Source organism: Oncorhynchus tshawytscha, linkage group LG05 (genome assembly GCF_018296145.1).
Source record: "Oncorhynchus tshawytscha isolate Ot180627B linkage group LG05, Otsh_v2.0, whole genome shotgun sequence".
NCBI lineage: Eukaryota > Metazoa > Chordata > Actinopteri > Salmoniformes > Salmonidae > Oncorhynchus > Oncorhynchus tshawytscha.
The window spans coordinates 20,090,244-20,107,703 of record NC_056433.1 but is presented as its reverse complement, the minus strand read 5'-3'; the positions used below and the strand labels follow the sequence as shown (position 1 = coordinate 20,107,703).

The window sequence follows — 17,460 nt, the reverse complement described above, 5'->3', positions numbered from 1 at the left end:
CTGGCTAAAAGGTGAGCCATTTCGTGTCACCAGTTATCCCGAGTTGAACTCCAAGTTGACCAAAACACCTCTATCTAGATTCGTAGTACACCACTCTGGTCACACTGATTTACCAACACGCCTCCTGGATAATGAGGATGGGGAATAATAGGCTATGTGACTAAGTAGAGACATCACTAATAAGAGCGGGATACCTCTGTGTGACTTTGGATGCAGCATAATGGTGAAGTTTCCAATAGCAGGTCATGAAAGACAACAACAAGGTGCTGAAGGTCAGCCAATTAGTAAGCACAGCCTTCGCTTCTAAATAGTTTGGGTAAGAAACGGTTTATATCGAAATTTGACATTTAATGTATAACTGAACAGAGGTGACATCCTCATTGCAAGACAGTGTCTTACTGTATAAATGAAAGTACAACAAATATGTTATTTTATGAAATCTCATATTAATGTTTCAAGTTTTGACCCATGAGTCTTTGCAGCTCTCCTTTGTCAAATGTAGCATCTGCCTAGCTGCAGTCGGGGTCAAATACTGAGGGTGCCTTTGTTGCCATGGCATTAAGAGGGAGTTCTGAACCCCTAACGAACTATGATGGAGATTGTTGCCCCTAATGAGGTAGAATAGCAGCTAGAATAGCATCCTGAAGGCCCAGGTCTAACCCAAAGCTCCCATTCCCCTGGTGAGTGAGTGAGATCTAAACCCCAAGGCTCTTAACAATTAACCCAGCCCTGCTCGACCAAAGAAATTAGCCATCGGTACCCAAGGAGCACCAGTGGGAGGATCTAGCAATGAGGCAAAAGAAACACAGAGATTTATTCAATTAGAATTTAAAAGTAGTTTTTGTCTATTGATGTAAAATGTATGATAAAAATACATTTTGGGGTTTGTTGATTGAAATAGTGGCTGTTTTATGGGCTCCTGACGAGTTGGGCTATTTTGTGTATTTTTGGGCGATGATCTTAATATGATGTTTCCACCATTGTTTCCTATGAGTGAAAAAGTTTTTGGATATCAGAACAGCTATCACTAACCTCCATTTGGATGAGGACTTTTACTTCAATGAGTCGGAGGCAAAAGACATTGATTATCCTGGACCAGGCGCAAGTCCCCGACACTCGAAGAAGAAGGAGACAGCGCTATATAGTGGAGACTATGTCGGAGAGTGGATAAATCACTTTTACCCTCCATTCTATTGGCGAACGTGCAATCACTGGAGAAAAAGCTGGATGAGGGACTGTAAAATCCTATGTTTTTGCAAGGCGTGGTTGAACAAGGACATGGTAAATATAAATCTAGCTGGTTTTTCTATACATCGACAGGACAGAACAGCTGCATCGGGAAGCTCAGAGGGTGTGTGTGTTTCTTTGTTAGCAACAGCTGGTGCGTGACGTCTAATATTGAGGAAGTCTCAAGGTTCTGCTCTCTTGAGTTAGATTACCTCATGATAAGCTGTAGACCACACAATTTACTAAGAGAGTTTATCTATATTTTTCATAGCTGTCTATTTACCACCACAAACCGATGCTGGCACTATGACTGCACTCAACGAGCTGTAAGGGCCATAAGCAACAAGAAAATGCTCACCCAGAGGTGGTGCTCCTAGTGGCCGGTGACTTTAATGCAGGAAAACTGAAATCAGTTTAACCTAATTTCTACCAGCATGTCACCTGTGTAACTAGAGGTGGAAAAAAATCTAGATCACCTTTACTCCAAACACAGATGCATACAAAGCTCCCCCTCGCCCCCCATTTGGCAAATCTGACCACAACTCTATCCTCCTGATTCCTGCTTACAAGCCAAAACTCAAACAGGAAGTAACAGTGATAATTTCAATATGGAAGTGGTCCGATGAAATGGATGCTAAGCTGCAAGACTGTTTCACTAGCACAGACTGGAATATGTTTTGGGATTCATCCAATGACATTGAGGAGTTTACCAAATCAGTCACCGGCTTCATTAATAAGTGCACCAACAATGTTGTCCCCACAGTGACTGTACGTACAGGTGAAGTCGGAAGTTTACATACACTGAGGTTGGAGTCATTAAAACTGTTTTTCAAACAATTCCTTGTTAACACAATAGAGTTTAGGCAAGTCGGTTAGGACTACTTTGTGCATGACACAAGTAATTTTTCCAACAATTGTTTACAGACAGATTATTTCACTTACAATTCACTGTATCACAATTCCAGTGGGTCAGAAGTTTACATTCACTAAATTGACTGTGCCTTTAAACAGCTTGGAAAATTCACGAAAATTATGTCATGGCTTTAGAAGCTTCTGATAGGCTAATTGACATAATTTGAGTCAATTGGAGGTGTATCTGTGGATGTATTTCAAGGCCTACCTTCAAACTCAGTGCCTCTTTGCTTGACGTTATGGGAACATCAAAAGAAATCAGCCAAGACCTCAGAAATAAAATTGTAGACCTCCACAAGTCTGGTTCATCCTTAGGAGCAATTTCCAAATGCCTGAAGGTATACAAAAGTATCTATATCCACAGTAAAACGAGTCCTATATCGACATAACCTGAAAGGCCGCTCAGCATGGAAGAAGCCACTACTCCAAAATCGCATAAAAAAGCCAGACTACGGTTTGCAACTGCACATGGGGACGAAGATCGTACTTTTTGGAGAAATGTGCTCTGGTCTGATGAAATAAAAATAGAACTGTTTGGCCATAATGACCATCGTTATGTTTGGAGGAAAAAGGGGGATGCTTGCAAACCGAAGAACACCATCCCAACCGTGAAGCACGGGGGTGGCAGCATGTTGAGGGGGTGCTTTGCTGCAGGAGGGACTGGTGCACTACTCAAAATAGGTGGCATCATGAGGGAGAAGAATTATGTGGATATATTGAAGCAACATCTCAAGACATCAGTCAGGAAGTTAAAGCTTGGTCGCAAATGGGTCTTCCAAATGGACAATGACCCCAAGCATGCTTCCAAAGTTGTGGCAAAATGACTTAAGGACAACAAAGTCAAGGTATTGGAGTGGCCATCACAAAGCCCTGACCTCAATGCCATAGAAAATGTTGTGTGCAGAACTGAAAAAGCGTGTGGAAGCAAGGAGGCCTACAAACCTGACTCAGTTACACCAGCTCTGTCAGGAGGAATGGGCCAAAATTCACCCAACTTATTATGGGAAGCTTGTGGAAGGCTACCCAAAATGTTTTATCCAAGTTAAACAATTTAAAGGCAATGCTACCAAATACTAATTGAAAGTATGTAAACTTCTGACCCACTGGGAATGTGATGAAAGTAACAAAAGCTGAAATAAATCATTCTCTCTATTATTCTGACATTTCACATTTCTTAAAATAAAGTGTAAAGTGGTGATCCTAACTGACCTAAGACATGGAAATATTACTCAGATTAAATGTCAGGAATTGTGAAAAATGGTGTATGTAATGGTGTATGTAAACTTCTGACTTCAACTGTACGTGGAATATCTGCATTGACCCTTCTCGCACTAATTTATTTTGACTCATCCTATACTCTGCTCTTACTATTTATTGTATATCCTGTTGCCTAGTCACTTTATCCCTACCTACAGTGCATTCAGAAAGGATTCAGTATTTGACTTTTTCCATATTTTGTTACGTTACAGCTTTTTCCTCAAATTGAACACAGTGGCCTCCATCATTCTTAAATGGAAGAAATTTAGAACCACCTAGTGTAACGAATCTCCTCTTCGTCTGAGGAAGAGTAAGAAGGATCGGAACAATATGCAGCGTGGTAAGTGTTCGTCATATTTTAATTGAAAAACTGAACACTACACAAAATAACAACGAAGAGAAAACGAAACAGTTCTCCCAGGTGAACAGACACTAAACAGAAAGTAAACACCCACAACCAAAATGGGGAAAACAGGCTACTTAAGTATGATTCTCAATCAGAGACAACGAACGACACCTGCCTCTGATTGAGAACCATACGAGGCCAAACACATAGAAATATAACAACATAGAAAAAAGAACATAGACTACCCACCCCAACTCACGCCCTGACCAACCTAACACAAAGACATAAAAAAGGAACTAAGGTCAGAATGTGACACCTAGACTGTTCTAGAGCTGGCCGCCCGGCTTAGCTAAGCAATCGGGGGAGAAGGGCATTGGTCAGGGAGGTGACCAAGAACCCATTGATCACTCTGACAGAGCTCCAGGGTTCCTCTGTGGAGATGGGAGAACCTTCCAGATGGACAATCATCTCTGCAGCACTCCAGCAATCAGGCCTTTGTGGTAGAGTGGCCAGACGGAAGCCACTATTCAGTAAAAGGCATGACAGCCCGCTTGGAGTTTGCCAAAAGGCACCTAAAGGACTCTCAGACCCCTAAAGGACTCTCAGACCATGAGAAACAAGATTCTCTGGTCTGATGAAACCAAGATTGAACTCTATGGCCTGAATGCCAAGTGTCATGTCTTGGGGAAACCAGGCACTGCTCATCACCTGGCCAATACCATCCCTACGGGGAAGCATGGTGGTGGCAGCATCATGCTGTGGGGATGTTTTTCAGCGGCAGGGTCTGAGAGACTAGTCAGGATCAAGGGAAGGATGAACGGAGCAAAGTACAGAGAGATCCTTGAGGAAAATCTATTCCAGAGTGCTCAGGACCTCAGTCTGGGGCGAAGGTTCACCTTCCAACAGGAGAACGACCCTAACCACACAGCCAAGACAACACAGGAGTGGCTTCGGGGCAAGTCACTGAATGTCCCTGAGTGGCCCAGCCGGAGGCCAGACTTGAACCCGATCGAACATCTCTGTAGTTATCATTACTCGAGAGCATCCTGAGTGGTTGCATCACCGTCTGGTATGGTAACTGCTCGGCCTCCGACCGCAAGGCACTACAGAGGGTTGTGCGCACGGCCCAGTACATCACTGTGGCCAAGCATCCTGCCATCCAGGAGCTTGGCCACAGAAATTGTCAAAGACTCCAGCCACCCTAGTCATAGACTTCTCTCTGCTACTGCACGGCAGTGGTACAGGAGCATCAAGTCTAGGTCCAAGAGGCTTCTAAGCAGCTTCTACCCCCAAGCCATAAGACTACTGAACATGTAATCAAATGGCTACCCAGACTATTTGCATTCTCCCCCCCTTTCACTGCTGCAACTATGTTATTATCTATGCATAAGTCACTTTAATAACTCTACCTACATGTATATATATATTACCTCAATTACCTTGACTAACCAGTGCCCACGCACATTGACTCTGTACCAGTACCCCCTGTATATAGCCTCACTATTATTATTTTACTGCTGCTCTTTAATTATTTGTTACTTTTATTTATTTTCTTAAAACTGCATTGTTGGTTAAGGGCTTGTAAGTAAGCATTTCACTGTAAGGTCTACACCTATTGTATTTGCGCATGTGACAAATAACATTTGATTTGATTTGTTCCTTGTGTTATTATTTTTCTATTTATTTGTTATTATTTTTACATTTTTACAACAATAACAAAAGTCTGCATTGTTGGGAAGGGCCCATAAGTAAGCTGTTGTTTACGACGAATGTGACAAATAATATTTTTATTTGTTTTGTTGTCTAAGCCGCAATGTTTTTGGCTTTTATACTAACTCCAAAAGATGGCCTCAGTCAAACTTTATCTTCCTTGTCAAATCCAAAACTATCTTCAACTTTTTCTGTCATTTTTTTCTGTTTAGGATGAGGATCCGAGCCGGAGCTGTGTGGACTGTAGCCTATATACTGTAGGCAAGGAACTTCTATAAAAATAGACTAAATCAAAACAAAAGCTACTCTTTATTACTTTGCAAGTATGAATATTTACTACTTAAGAATATCAGAGGATTGATTAGTCAGTGCTTCATCCATATGATACTACCTTATTGTTTGTCAGTGGTTTGTGGGAAGATGAAACTTTATGAATAACCTAATCAGGCTCAGAGAGCAATAACGGACCAAATCGGCAAGCAGAGGCTGTATTGTTGAAGACTATGAGAGACTAATTGGACAGGACTACCTTTTATAGATACACGAAAAGGGCAGTAAGCTGAACAAAATAAATTCTCATAAAAGAAAGAACATGATCAAAGGAAATCCAATGTCTTTCCAAATGCAGTGAGATAAATAATATATTTTTGTATATTTATTTGATTAGGATCTCTAGTATCTGACGACAATGGTGACAGCTAGTCTTAATTCATTTCAGCGAATAGAGAACATAAAAAATATTTATCAGGTCCTGACCATTCATATAGCACAGTTTCTGCTCTTCATGTTGACAACATGCAATCCTTGTTTAAATATCATGCTTCCTGGAAGTCACATATGTCTTGGTAGATTCCCCCTCCAGATGGAACCCTCTTATGAGTCTCCTCTCTATTCTGGCAGCTCCCAGCTTAGTACTCCCAGAGCTCCTATTGTTCAATATGGGAATGCTATTCACTTTCTTGATAAAGAGAGGATAGTTTCCCTTCTCAACAGACTCAAAGTTTGTGGGTTGAGAAGGAATATTTTTGAAGAATTTCTCAGTTCATTGACCTTGAGAATTCAATGGACGGAATGAACATCAGAATTACAGATGGGAACTGAGTTACTCTGTACTGTTCGACACAGACTTTGTGCAATTATGTTTGTGTTTAAAATGCATGTACTAAGGCCAGGTGACATACCTTTCTGTGAATACATAGCGGATTTTCATAAGGCTGGCGAGAAAGGGTATAGGCTATCATAAAAGACAAATGTTACTCACTGAAAAGCTTCATTTTATTCTGAGAAATGGGTAAACTGTACATTTACAGGTTAACTCGTTTCTTTAAAAAAAATAGCAGTGTTTGTAGAGAACATTACATTATTAAAAGCTCCATAGCAAAATATCTAGCCAACTCTGGTACATACACTGACCAGTTTAAACAAACAAAACTGCCTGTTGCAACATTGCAAAGATGAGAAAAACAAACCACATTTTAGTCATATTGATTTCTGTATTTTCAAGTTCACCTTGAACCTAATTTCAACATTTTGTTCAAATTGATTTGCGCTGCAATAATCTCACCGTGTGTGACACAGCCTCTCTTTCTTTCGACTCATTGCAAACAGACGGAATACCTGAGCACGTCATCACACTTACAATTAACTATTCAACACTGACAGTGAACAGCTTGAATTGTGATTCGTATTGCAGAATGATCGTGACACAAAGAAACACCATTGTTAGAATTAGGTCCAAGTAGCGGACCATTTAAAGTCTGGTCTCAGATCTGTTTGTGCTGTCTTGCCAACTCCTACAGATGTCGAATCTTAATTTGATCACTCTTTTGTTGCTGATCATTTTTCTGCCGAGCAGGAAATGCAAACTTGTAGTATATTCAAGGTTTCAAAAGGCTTCTAAAGTTAGCAATGTCCACTTTCAAATGTCAGACTTAATTTGCCCTACTGAAAAATGTATCAACCCCTACAAAAATGTCCATTAATTATAATGCACATTTCCTGGTACTGCAATAATATTTTCTGCTGTAGCTAACTGGCTCAAATTAAGATCCTACATCTGTATGGTCATTTTTGCAAGACAGTACAAACATCTGGGACCAGGCTTTGTAAGAGTTTAAAACCTGGTCTCCGAGCTCCCTCGTTTCATAGTGTTACTCATGAACTGCTCATCATGTTCAAAGCTGAGGTTATTGTGAGACCTGGAGATCATGAGCAGTTTCTCTTTCTTGGTGTAATCCCGTTTGACTGCTACCTGGGGCAGCTGCAGTCTGTCCATAGGATCCTCCTTGTTCTCCAGCTTCATGTAGCCTTTACTGTTGCTGCGGTCCAGTCGGGGCCAGCTGGGATGTTTCCTCTGCTCTGGCTTCACTGTCAGGGTGGTGGGCCTTCGATCCAGGTCCAGAGACTTGGAGTGAGAAGACAGCATGTGGAGGGAGTTGTTAGAGCCAAAGTCCTTCCGGGCCGCCCCAGGGGACAGGTAGCTCCCACTGGCAGAACCTGGGGACAGAGAGCTACGAGACGACACGGTGTGAGACTCTGTGGCCGAATTGCTCCTGAGGAGCATGATACCAGGGGGTTTGTAGGCTTTGGCGATGTCCGCCGGGACAGGCACAGCCAGGGAAAGGGACTGCATAGAGGGGGGTCTGGACCTAACCCTCATGTACTCCAGGTCCTCTGTAATGTTGTCCATGTCAGGCTCGTCAATCACACAGTTGTTAAGCTTAATGACAGGAAGGGTAAAAGCGCTGATGGAGGATGAGACGATGGACCTGGTCTGGCATCTCTTGGGCAAGTTGCTCTTCTCATGGCGGCTGCCTTCATGCTGCAAGCCAAAGATGGAGCCAGAGCGCTCTCGGCAGAACGAAGGCACGAGTCCATGCCCCCCTTTGGCCTCGTTGAGAAGACCCTCCTCGTCCTCCGTAGAGCTGGTCCTGCATGACACTCTCACGTTGTTCCCCACACTGGGGAACCCTAGCAGGGTGTTAGCAGCTAGTTTGGAGGCACACTGGTTCTCATAGGTCCTGACCTCATGCTCCCCATAGGGGCCTGAGTAGGCCCCGTTCATGTACTTGTGCTCTTTGATCCGCAGGCTGTGGATGTCGATGACGGTGGAGTACATGTCTCTCATGTGGATCACCTTGGTCTCCCGGTCCCTGTTTTCATGCAGGATGGCATTGGCACAGATGAAGATGAAGATACCAATACCCATGGTGAACGGCCCCAGCATCTTCATCTTCTCAGAGTGCAGGTGCTGCTCAAAAAACTGGATCAGCTTACCGTCCTGCTCCCGGGTCACCCTGGTGTCGTTGGTGGATAGCTTGGTGTTGGCCGCTACAAGGGGATCTGTGTGTGGCCAGTAGCCCAGCACGGCCATGGCAATGCCCACCATCAGGATCAACACACCCAGGATGAGGAAGAACCCAGAGGCAGAGTAGAGGCGGATTTTCCCCCTGACCACCACCACATCGGCCCGTGTTTTACGCTTGGCCTTCCTCTTCTCCTGGATCTCTCCTGGGGCTGGGGACTGGATGGACAGGTGGTGCTGGGAGCGGGCAGAGTCCTGCCTCTTCAGCGCAGCAAGATGGCCTGTGATCACTCCCCCAGCTGAAATCATCACTACAGCTGTCTATGGCCCTGTAAAGACAAACAAACAGAGAGGGGGAGTGAGAGGCATTTGGTATGTTTACGGGATGTCTGTTCTCTGATTGCTGGCACTGTCTTCCTGGTAATCCCACAGTGAGAAGCAGAGCACCATTGACCTTGGGGTGGCTCCATCAAGCTGGGAACAGCATCTGCAGTTAACTGCTCTCATGCTTGCTTTGGTAATTACGACTGATGACAATTATGTTTTAATATTTGTTCTAGTCACAGCTCATAGGAAACAATTCATTTGGAAATCTGGTGTTAAATCCTCTTTGTATTTCCTCTCTAAAAACTAAGGTGGGTATTTTTGGAAGCCAAATGATAGAAATGGCTAAATGCATTATGTTTGTGAGCAGAAGACTCCAGAGTTAACTGTAATACAGCACTGCCTTTTCTGTTCCAGCTGTGTGGGTCTCTGTCACTCTGCTCTCACTCACTCACTCACTCCCTCACACACACAAACACACACTCAGTCCCATTTACGCCATCTAAACTCAACAAAAAAAGAACCGTCACTTTTTCAGGACCCGGTCTTTCAAAGATAATTTGTAAAAATCCAAATAACTTCACAGATCTTCATTGTAAAGGGTTTAAAAACTGTTTCCCATGCTTGTTCAATGAACCATAAACAATTAATGAACATGCACCTGTGGAACGGTCATTAAGACACTAACAGCTTACAAACAGTAGGCAATTAAGGTCACAATTATGAACACTTAGGACACTAAAGAGGCCTTTCTACTGACTCTGAAAAGCATCAAAAGAAAGATGCCCAGGGTCCCTGCTCAACTGCGTGAATATGCCTTAGGCATGCTGCAAGGAGGCATGAGGACTACAGATGTGGCCAGGTCAATAAATTGTCATGTCTGTACTGTGAGAAGCCTAAGACAGTGCTACAGTCCGTCATGATCTGGGGCCGTGTGTCACAGCATCATCGGACTGAGCTTGTCATTGCAGGCAATCTCAACGCTGTGCGTTACAGGGAAGGCATCCTCCTCCCTCATGTGGTACCCTTCCTGCAGGCTCATCCTGACATGACCCTCCAGCATGACAATGACACCAGCCATACTGCTTGTTCTGTGTGTGATTTCCTGCAAGACAGTAATGTCAGTATTCTGCCATGGCCAGCGAAGAACCCAGATCTCAATCCCATTGAACACGTCTGGGACCTGTTGGATCGGAGGGTGAGGGCTAAGGCCATTCCCCACAGAAATGTCCAAGGACTTGCAGGTGCCTTGGTGGAAGAGTGGTGTATAATCTCACAGCAAGAACTGGCAAATCTGGTGCAGTCCATGAGGAGGAGATGCACTGCAGTACCTAATGTAGCTAGTGGCCACACCAGATACTGACTTACTTTTGATTTTGACGCCCCCCCCCCATTGTTCAGGGACACATTTTTCCATTTCTGTTAGTCACGTCTGTGGAACTTGTTCAGCTTATGTCTCAGTTGTTAAATCTTATGTTCATCCAAATATTTACAAACGTTAAGTTTGCTGAAAATAAACACAGTTGACAGTGAGAAGACATTTATTTGTTATCTCAGGAGGATCTAATTTCATAAAAGGGGTTTTAAAACTAAGATGTTGTTACTTAGTCCTTATGAAGAGATCTTCAATTAAAGACTGTAGAATTGATTGACAGTCTTAATGGAGATGACTCAGAAGTGGTCTTTACCTATTTTACAGTCAAATCCATCCTCAGCATGCACAAGCAGCACTGGTCAGTACTCTGGTCAGCCGTACATTCATGGGTGGTCTGACTGCCATACACTTCCATATTTCAACATTTGCCAACCTTAAGAGAAATATGTTATATTTCAGAAGGGTACTCTTGTTTTTTTATTTCACATTTAGTTAACCAGGTAGGCCAGTTGAGAATGTGTTCTCATTTACAACTGCAACTTGGCCAAGACAAAGCAAAGCGACAGAGTTACACATGGGATAAGCAAACGTACAGTCAATAACACAATATAAAAATCTATATACAGTGTGCAAATGTAGTAAGATTAGGTAGGTAAGGCAATAAATAGGCCATAGTGAACAAATTATTTTAGCATTAACACTGGAGTGATTGATGTGCAAGTAGAGATACTGGGATCCAAAAGAGAAAAAATAAATAACATGGTATCCAATAAAACACCTTAAATGTTCCAACAATCAAGCTGAAGGCAGGAGATGTGTAGTAACATGGTGCTTTACCAACAGGCGTGTTGAGTGAATCATTAACAATCTCTGTCAGCACTAACAGGATGTACTGCAGTGTGGACAAGTTGTCATGTTTACACACCATACTCACAACACACCTAAGCAATTTTGACTAAACTATGGATATAAAATTGCTTAAGAGTTGTTCAAAGTTGGAAGAATCTTAATGAAAATGATTCACAGCTTAAATGGCTGCCAAATTTGCTTCCACAAAGTGTTAATTAAGGGGGGCGGAGACTATTCTTTCTGTTTTTTTGTATTTGGAAAATGTTCTATAACTTTCTTTCACTTTGAAATGTGGAGTAGATCTGTAGGGGGGGAAATATTGAGTTCAATCCCTTTTTAGATGAAATTTTAAGGCAGCAAAATGTGGGGGGAAAAAGTTCAAGGAGGTGCAGCCTTGCTATTGGCATTGTAGATGTAGTGCTGCTTCAAAGTATGTGAACCCCTTGTTCAATTACAGCTTCTTTTGTTTTAACCATGAAATCTTAATTTAATCAGAACCAGTCTTTTTGATCTGACTTAACAGGTTTATATTTAATACCATATGTTGGTGTGTAGACAAAATCATGCGTGTAGTAGAAAAACAACATTAAAAAGGTATTAGTGCAGGTGCAAAAATAAGTGAACCCCAAGTTGCATTGGTTAAATCAAGTAGGTAGGTGGAATCAGGTGGGTAAATAATTGTGTACCAAATGAACCAATCAAAGGAGAGATTTGGATGGGACTGATAAATAGAGATTTGGTGTTTGGTGTTACCCATCCAGGTCAACACAAAGCACACCATGCTGAGAGGAAAGGAGATCTCCGAGGATTTCAGGAGGAGGGTTGTGAGAGCACATCAGTCTGGGAAAGGCTATAAAATCATCTAAAAAATATTGAGCTCCATCATTCCACTGTGAGGCAAATCATTTACAATTGGAGAGCATTTAACATGACAGCAACTCAGCCTAGAAGTGGACGCTCTTTCAAAATAAAAAGAGCCACAAGAACAATAATACATCTGGTAAAAGCCAACCCACACATAAGATCTGGAGATTTGCAGACCTCCCTTGCTGCATCTCAGGTAACTGTGCATGCTTCAACAACAGTAAGAAGAACACTGAATAGAAATGCCATTCATGTGAGGGTTGCTAGGAAGAAGCCTCTGCTGTCAAAAATAACCAAACTGCCCATCTTAACTTTGCCAAAGACCACCTGGACAAACCTGAAGGTTTCTGGAAGTCCATTCTCTGGACCGATGTGTCCAAAATTGACATTTTTAGTCAATCAACACCTCTATGTTTGGCGAAAACACAACACTGCCTACCACCAAAATAACCTTATCGCAATAGTCAAGCATAGTGGTGGGAATGTCCAGGTCTGGGGCTGCTTTTCCTCCTCTGGACCTGGACGACTCCACATCATTAAGGGAACCATGAAGTCTGAGGTATACCAGGAGATTCTTGAACAGAACGTCAGGCCATCAGTCAAGGAGCTAAAGTTGGGCCAGAAATGGGTCTTCCAACAAGACAACGACCCAAAGCATTCAAGCAAATCTACCAAAGAATGACTGAAATAAGATTTATGTTTTGGGTTGGCCAAGATAAAGTCCTGACCTAAATCCAATCGAGATGGTGTCGCAGGACCTGAAGCGGGCAGTTCATGCCAGACACCCCTCAATCCTCACTCAATTGGCTGAGTTCTGTAAGGAGGAGTGGGCAAAAATCCCTCAAAATAGATGTCAGAGACTGATTACTGGCTATAGGAGATGTTTACTCCAAGTTATCACTGCTAATGGAGGTGCCACAAGCTATTGACTGAAGGGGTTCACATATTTTTGCACACATCAAATCTGAGTTAAATAAACCACTTTTGTTAAATAAACACTGAAAATATAGATTTTTGTTTCTGTCATTTACTTGGAATGTCTTTATTACAAATTGGGAATTAGATAAGGATTTTATGTTTATTTTAATATTTTATAGCAAAAATAATGACCAGCCCTGTAGGGTTCACATACTTTCAAGCAGCACTGTATATCCAAGTACATACCTCAAGACACTGCTTTATTAGCTTAAGGTCAATGCACATGATTGCATGGTGAAAATACTAGATGTCATAATACTCAGATCTAGAAAAGGGTATTCTTCCCTTGCAGGTGGAGAGGAGACTCCTGGGCGAATGCATGACAGTTGCATGACCTGCTTCTCTGACTGCAGCCCCGTACCCTGTACCCTCCCCCAGCATTAGGTCTGTGAGCAGGTGTGGGCGGTGTAGCCTTTCGATGTTGGCTTATCTAAAGTTCTCTATTAAATACCAGGATGAGCAGGGGGTGGATGGTAGCAATAAAGAAGAGAGTGAAGTTCCTATCAACTTTCTTTTCTTATTTTTAACAATGTGTTTAGAACAGAGAACATTTCTTGAATGCCATGGCTTTGCTCTGTTTTCGGAAAACACAAACAGGAAATGAAATAAGAATATGATGCCCTGTGAGGCTATCATAAGGATTAACATCAGTGGACAGGAAAAGACATTGCGACCAGTGAAAGATAAGACTGAATAGATGAAAAACAGACAGGTGCTGTCAGTGAATATCCATTAATGTTCAGTGCTGAGAACAAAATGTTGTCTTCCCAGATTGAAATAATGTGTCAAACCTGAGATAACCAAAATGAACATATTGTCAAAAATGCCCTTGCTATTTTGGCAAAGGTTTTTTTGACTGCAGCCATGGCAGATGAGACAAGGAGTAGGACCATGGTTAGGGCATTATTGGTGTGGTCGGGGGAGGGGTTGTTCCAGACACCGTGCATAATGTGTGAATAGAGGATACCATGGAATTGTGTGACACTTGGTTGTTCTAAGAGTGAGGCGAGAGCGAGAGAGAGCTGATATATCCTAAGTATGTAACAACCGTTACACTGCAGCCTACTTTCCTATGTCAACTACCATTACACGTATTGTGGTAAGAAACATGTTATGTATTACAAATCCTGTTGTATAGAGGTATGCTGCCAAGAAAACTCCACGATGATGATAGTCAAATGTGTCAGTAACTTCTAGACAGACGCGAGTGTGTGCGTGGGTGGGCGCTGTTATGGGACCGCTCGTTCCAGGAAAATGAATCATTTGCACAGTAATTCAATACACAATATTATAATCAATCATAACTACATGTGCGCGTGCAGGCTATGCTGCGATATATGTGAAATCTCAAAACACCAGACCAATGTCATATTTGCAGATATCTTCCCATTTTCATAAAAAACGCCTATAGCTCGAATAGGGCATAAATAGTAAATGGTTTAAAACAGCTATGAATAATAGACTGTGGTAAAACGATGTGAAGGAATTTTGAATTCGCCAGTTGTATGATAGAAAATTTAAGTTGAGAAATCAAAGTGATGAGAAGATATAAATTATATTTGATACGAGCGCAATTGCTCCATGATACTACCCAGTCTATGGATTCGATTGAGAAAAGCATCTGTTGGTTTAAATGAAGGTTGAAATAGAACCAAGCAAATCATCTTTACTTTATTAAAGAATAGGCCATCTAGGTCAATTCACTATTCCTAAAAAATAATGTTACTTACCTGTAAACGAGGGTGCTTCTTTGTAGCTAATGTTATTTGTCCATTACGCACAGGAAAATATAACATAAGCCATGTATCTCAACACTCGTGTTTGACTTGCTATGTCTGTTTGTATTCCCATTACATTTATATTCGGATGCCGACACGAAAAATAATACACTTCCAAAGAAACAAGCGTTCATTATTTCGCTCCATTTCCTAAACGCGCACCCGGACTGTTGGCCACACCGCTGTGTAAACTGCTCCAAGCTGCCTGACGCGCGGAGAATGACTATTGTTTTGCTTTTAACCGTCTCAACTTGTTGTCACTGATGCCCGGTGATCCACATACAGTCGGCTCATAAACTTCAGTTTCATGTCCAGAATATAATCAAATATGTTTTCAGTTTATCCTATTAACTTAAGAGTTGGCTTTGGCAGAAAATCTGCACAGAAACATGTTTTTAAATGTCTTATGAAGAACATGCTAGCATAAGTGTTCACATCTGGGGAAAAAGCACTGTCCTCTTCATAATCCTTTTGGAGTAGAACCAAGATGTATTATCACGTCCACTTTCTATTCCTCCGTGGAACGTTAGCTTGTAGATAAAGCTCTTCTGCAACATCTTCAAGGATAGAGACGTTCCCTTCAACTCGGGAATAATGCATTACTGGGGATGGTAGACTAGGCAAGCTTTGTACTCCCACGTGATGCTTCACTATAAGTGATGCACAGTGAGACGACAAAAAAAGAAACAAGAGAAATCATATTTAACTCATTTATGCTTGGAGAAGTCAATGCATCTGAATAGAATATTATCATAATAGTGTCCAATGCTTCCAATGCAAAGACAGTAATTGATGCAAATATTGAAAACATGTGGTAACTTACAGTAAGTTCAGTGCATGTTGCTTTCAATCTGGAGATGCAAATAGTTGAGTTAAACCAAGTCCTATGAGGATGGGCATTTATGAACACAATCATTAGGCATATGTATAATGAGATACTGTATGATAATATACCTCCCACTGAATCAAGATGAAACACAATCCCTGTTCATACTGCCTACATGCGGTGATGTGTAAGTACCCTTGGAGTAAACAAACAACTGTAGTTTATTTTAGCAGGAGCAATTATATGGTTAAAAACCCAAAGATCAGTATTGAAAGTTGCAGATTTTTTCATCTCTGTCATTTCCTGTGTTTATGTAATGCATATCTGTCTCAATGTGATACCAAAAAACAACATTTTCACAGGGGGCTTGATGGGCTATAGGGCTTAGGTGGCTGGGTTTCTATATTACATTCCTCTCCTGTGCTACTGACAAAAAAACAGGCATATTTTCTCATTTGAAATGGGACTAATCCAACTTCTAGTATAGTTAGGTTCCACTTCAGCCTTTGGGGTTGAGGGGCTGAGAAGGGTTGAAGAGGGGCTGGGTAAGGTCCCACTACTACGCCTGTTCTCTGTCTCCCCACACATCTGATCCTTGTTAGGAATTCTCAAGGCTTGTTAAATGGGGAGATTGACCGTATGGGGACCTTGACGGGTTGGGTTTTTCAATTGCTCTAAGAGGGAGTGGTTGGTGTACTACGTCAAGGCCCATGTGAGAAATGAGTTGGGCTGTGTCTCAAATAGTACCCTATTCCCTGCATAGTGCACTACTTTTAACCAGAGCTCTATGGGCCCTGATCAAAAGTAAGGCATTATATAGGGAATAGAGTACCATTTGAGACGCAGCCTGGGTGTGATTACCAAAGAAATGTAACCTATTTCTTTGGAATTTACTGGGGAGGAACTCTGCTGTCGAACTGAAGACACTTTTCTAAGTGTGACAGCCTCAGCTGCTTGTGGTCACATCCCACTGCATAACTGACTAATAACGTGCGTGATGCAGCTAGACTAGTGAGTCTCAGCGAGGGGGAGGAAACAGATTTCAGCCATGCACGTCCTGAGATCTGGATCCACTCCAGCTGTAATACGTTATGATGTACTGCATGACACGTGTGACAAATGTGCACATGTACAGCACTATATTTACTGTCTCTCTTTGTGTGTAAATTCACCATCTTGAACCATATTCAATTAACCACACTGTGAAGAGGAGTATCTCAGTTTTATGCAGAAAACTGCTGCATTGTGTCAGGGATGTCTTAATAAAAGTGGTCTGTCTATTTTTTCTAGGATATCTTACAACTCAATTTGATGGATCATTATCTTCTGTTGATGGCTCAGAAGAGTCAAGTTCATTGTGTTCTTTTTTTTTGAGCTCTGTCAGTAAATCCCTCAAAGTCTTTTCCAGATCAGTGACGGTGTATGATGTATGCAGAGTTGGGGAGTAACTGATTACTTGTAAAAAGCAAACTGTAACTGTAATCAAATCAGATTTTTTGGGGGGGGGCGCCAAATACAACAGCTTTAAACTTTACAGTGAAATGCTTACTTACGAGCTCGTTCGAAACAATGCAGAGCTAAAAGGTAAGGAAAATATTTGCTAAATAAAAAAGAAGAAAGTAACACAATAAAAACAATAACGGGGCTATATGCAAGGAGTACCAGTACCGAGTCAATGTGCAGGGGAACGTAACAGCAGCGTATGTGAAG

At 41.9% G+C, this 17,460-nt stretch overlaps 1 protein-coding gene across 2 annotated transcripts; it reads right to left on the bottom strand.

The window, feature by feature from the left end:
• Positions 1 to 6,709: 6,709 nt before the first annotated feature.
• On the bottom strand, positions 6,710 to 15,508 carry LOC112250121 (transmembrane protein 200A-like). 2 transcript variants are annotated; one of them, XM_042321637.1, is made up of 3 exons: positions 14,877 to 15,508; positions 10,769 to 10,888; positions 6,710 to 9,085 (listed from the first exon to the last, which is right to left on the bottom strand). In XM_042321637.1, the coding sequence occupies exon 3, from the start codon at positions 9,063 to 9,065 to the stop codon at positions 7,566 to 7,568; it is 1,500 nt and encodes a 499-aa protein (XP_042177571.1). In that variant the 5' UTR covers positions 9,066 to 9,085; positions 10,769 to 10,888; positions 14,877 to 15,508; the 3' UTR covers positions 6,710 to 7,565. The 2 variants fall into 2 exon arrangements, with proteins under 2 accessions (XP_042177571.1, XP_024275753.1); XM_024419985.2 differs by lacking the exon at positions 10,769 to 10,888.
• Positions 15,509 to 17,460: the final 1,952 nt, after the last annotated feature.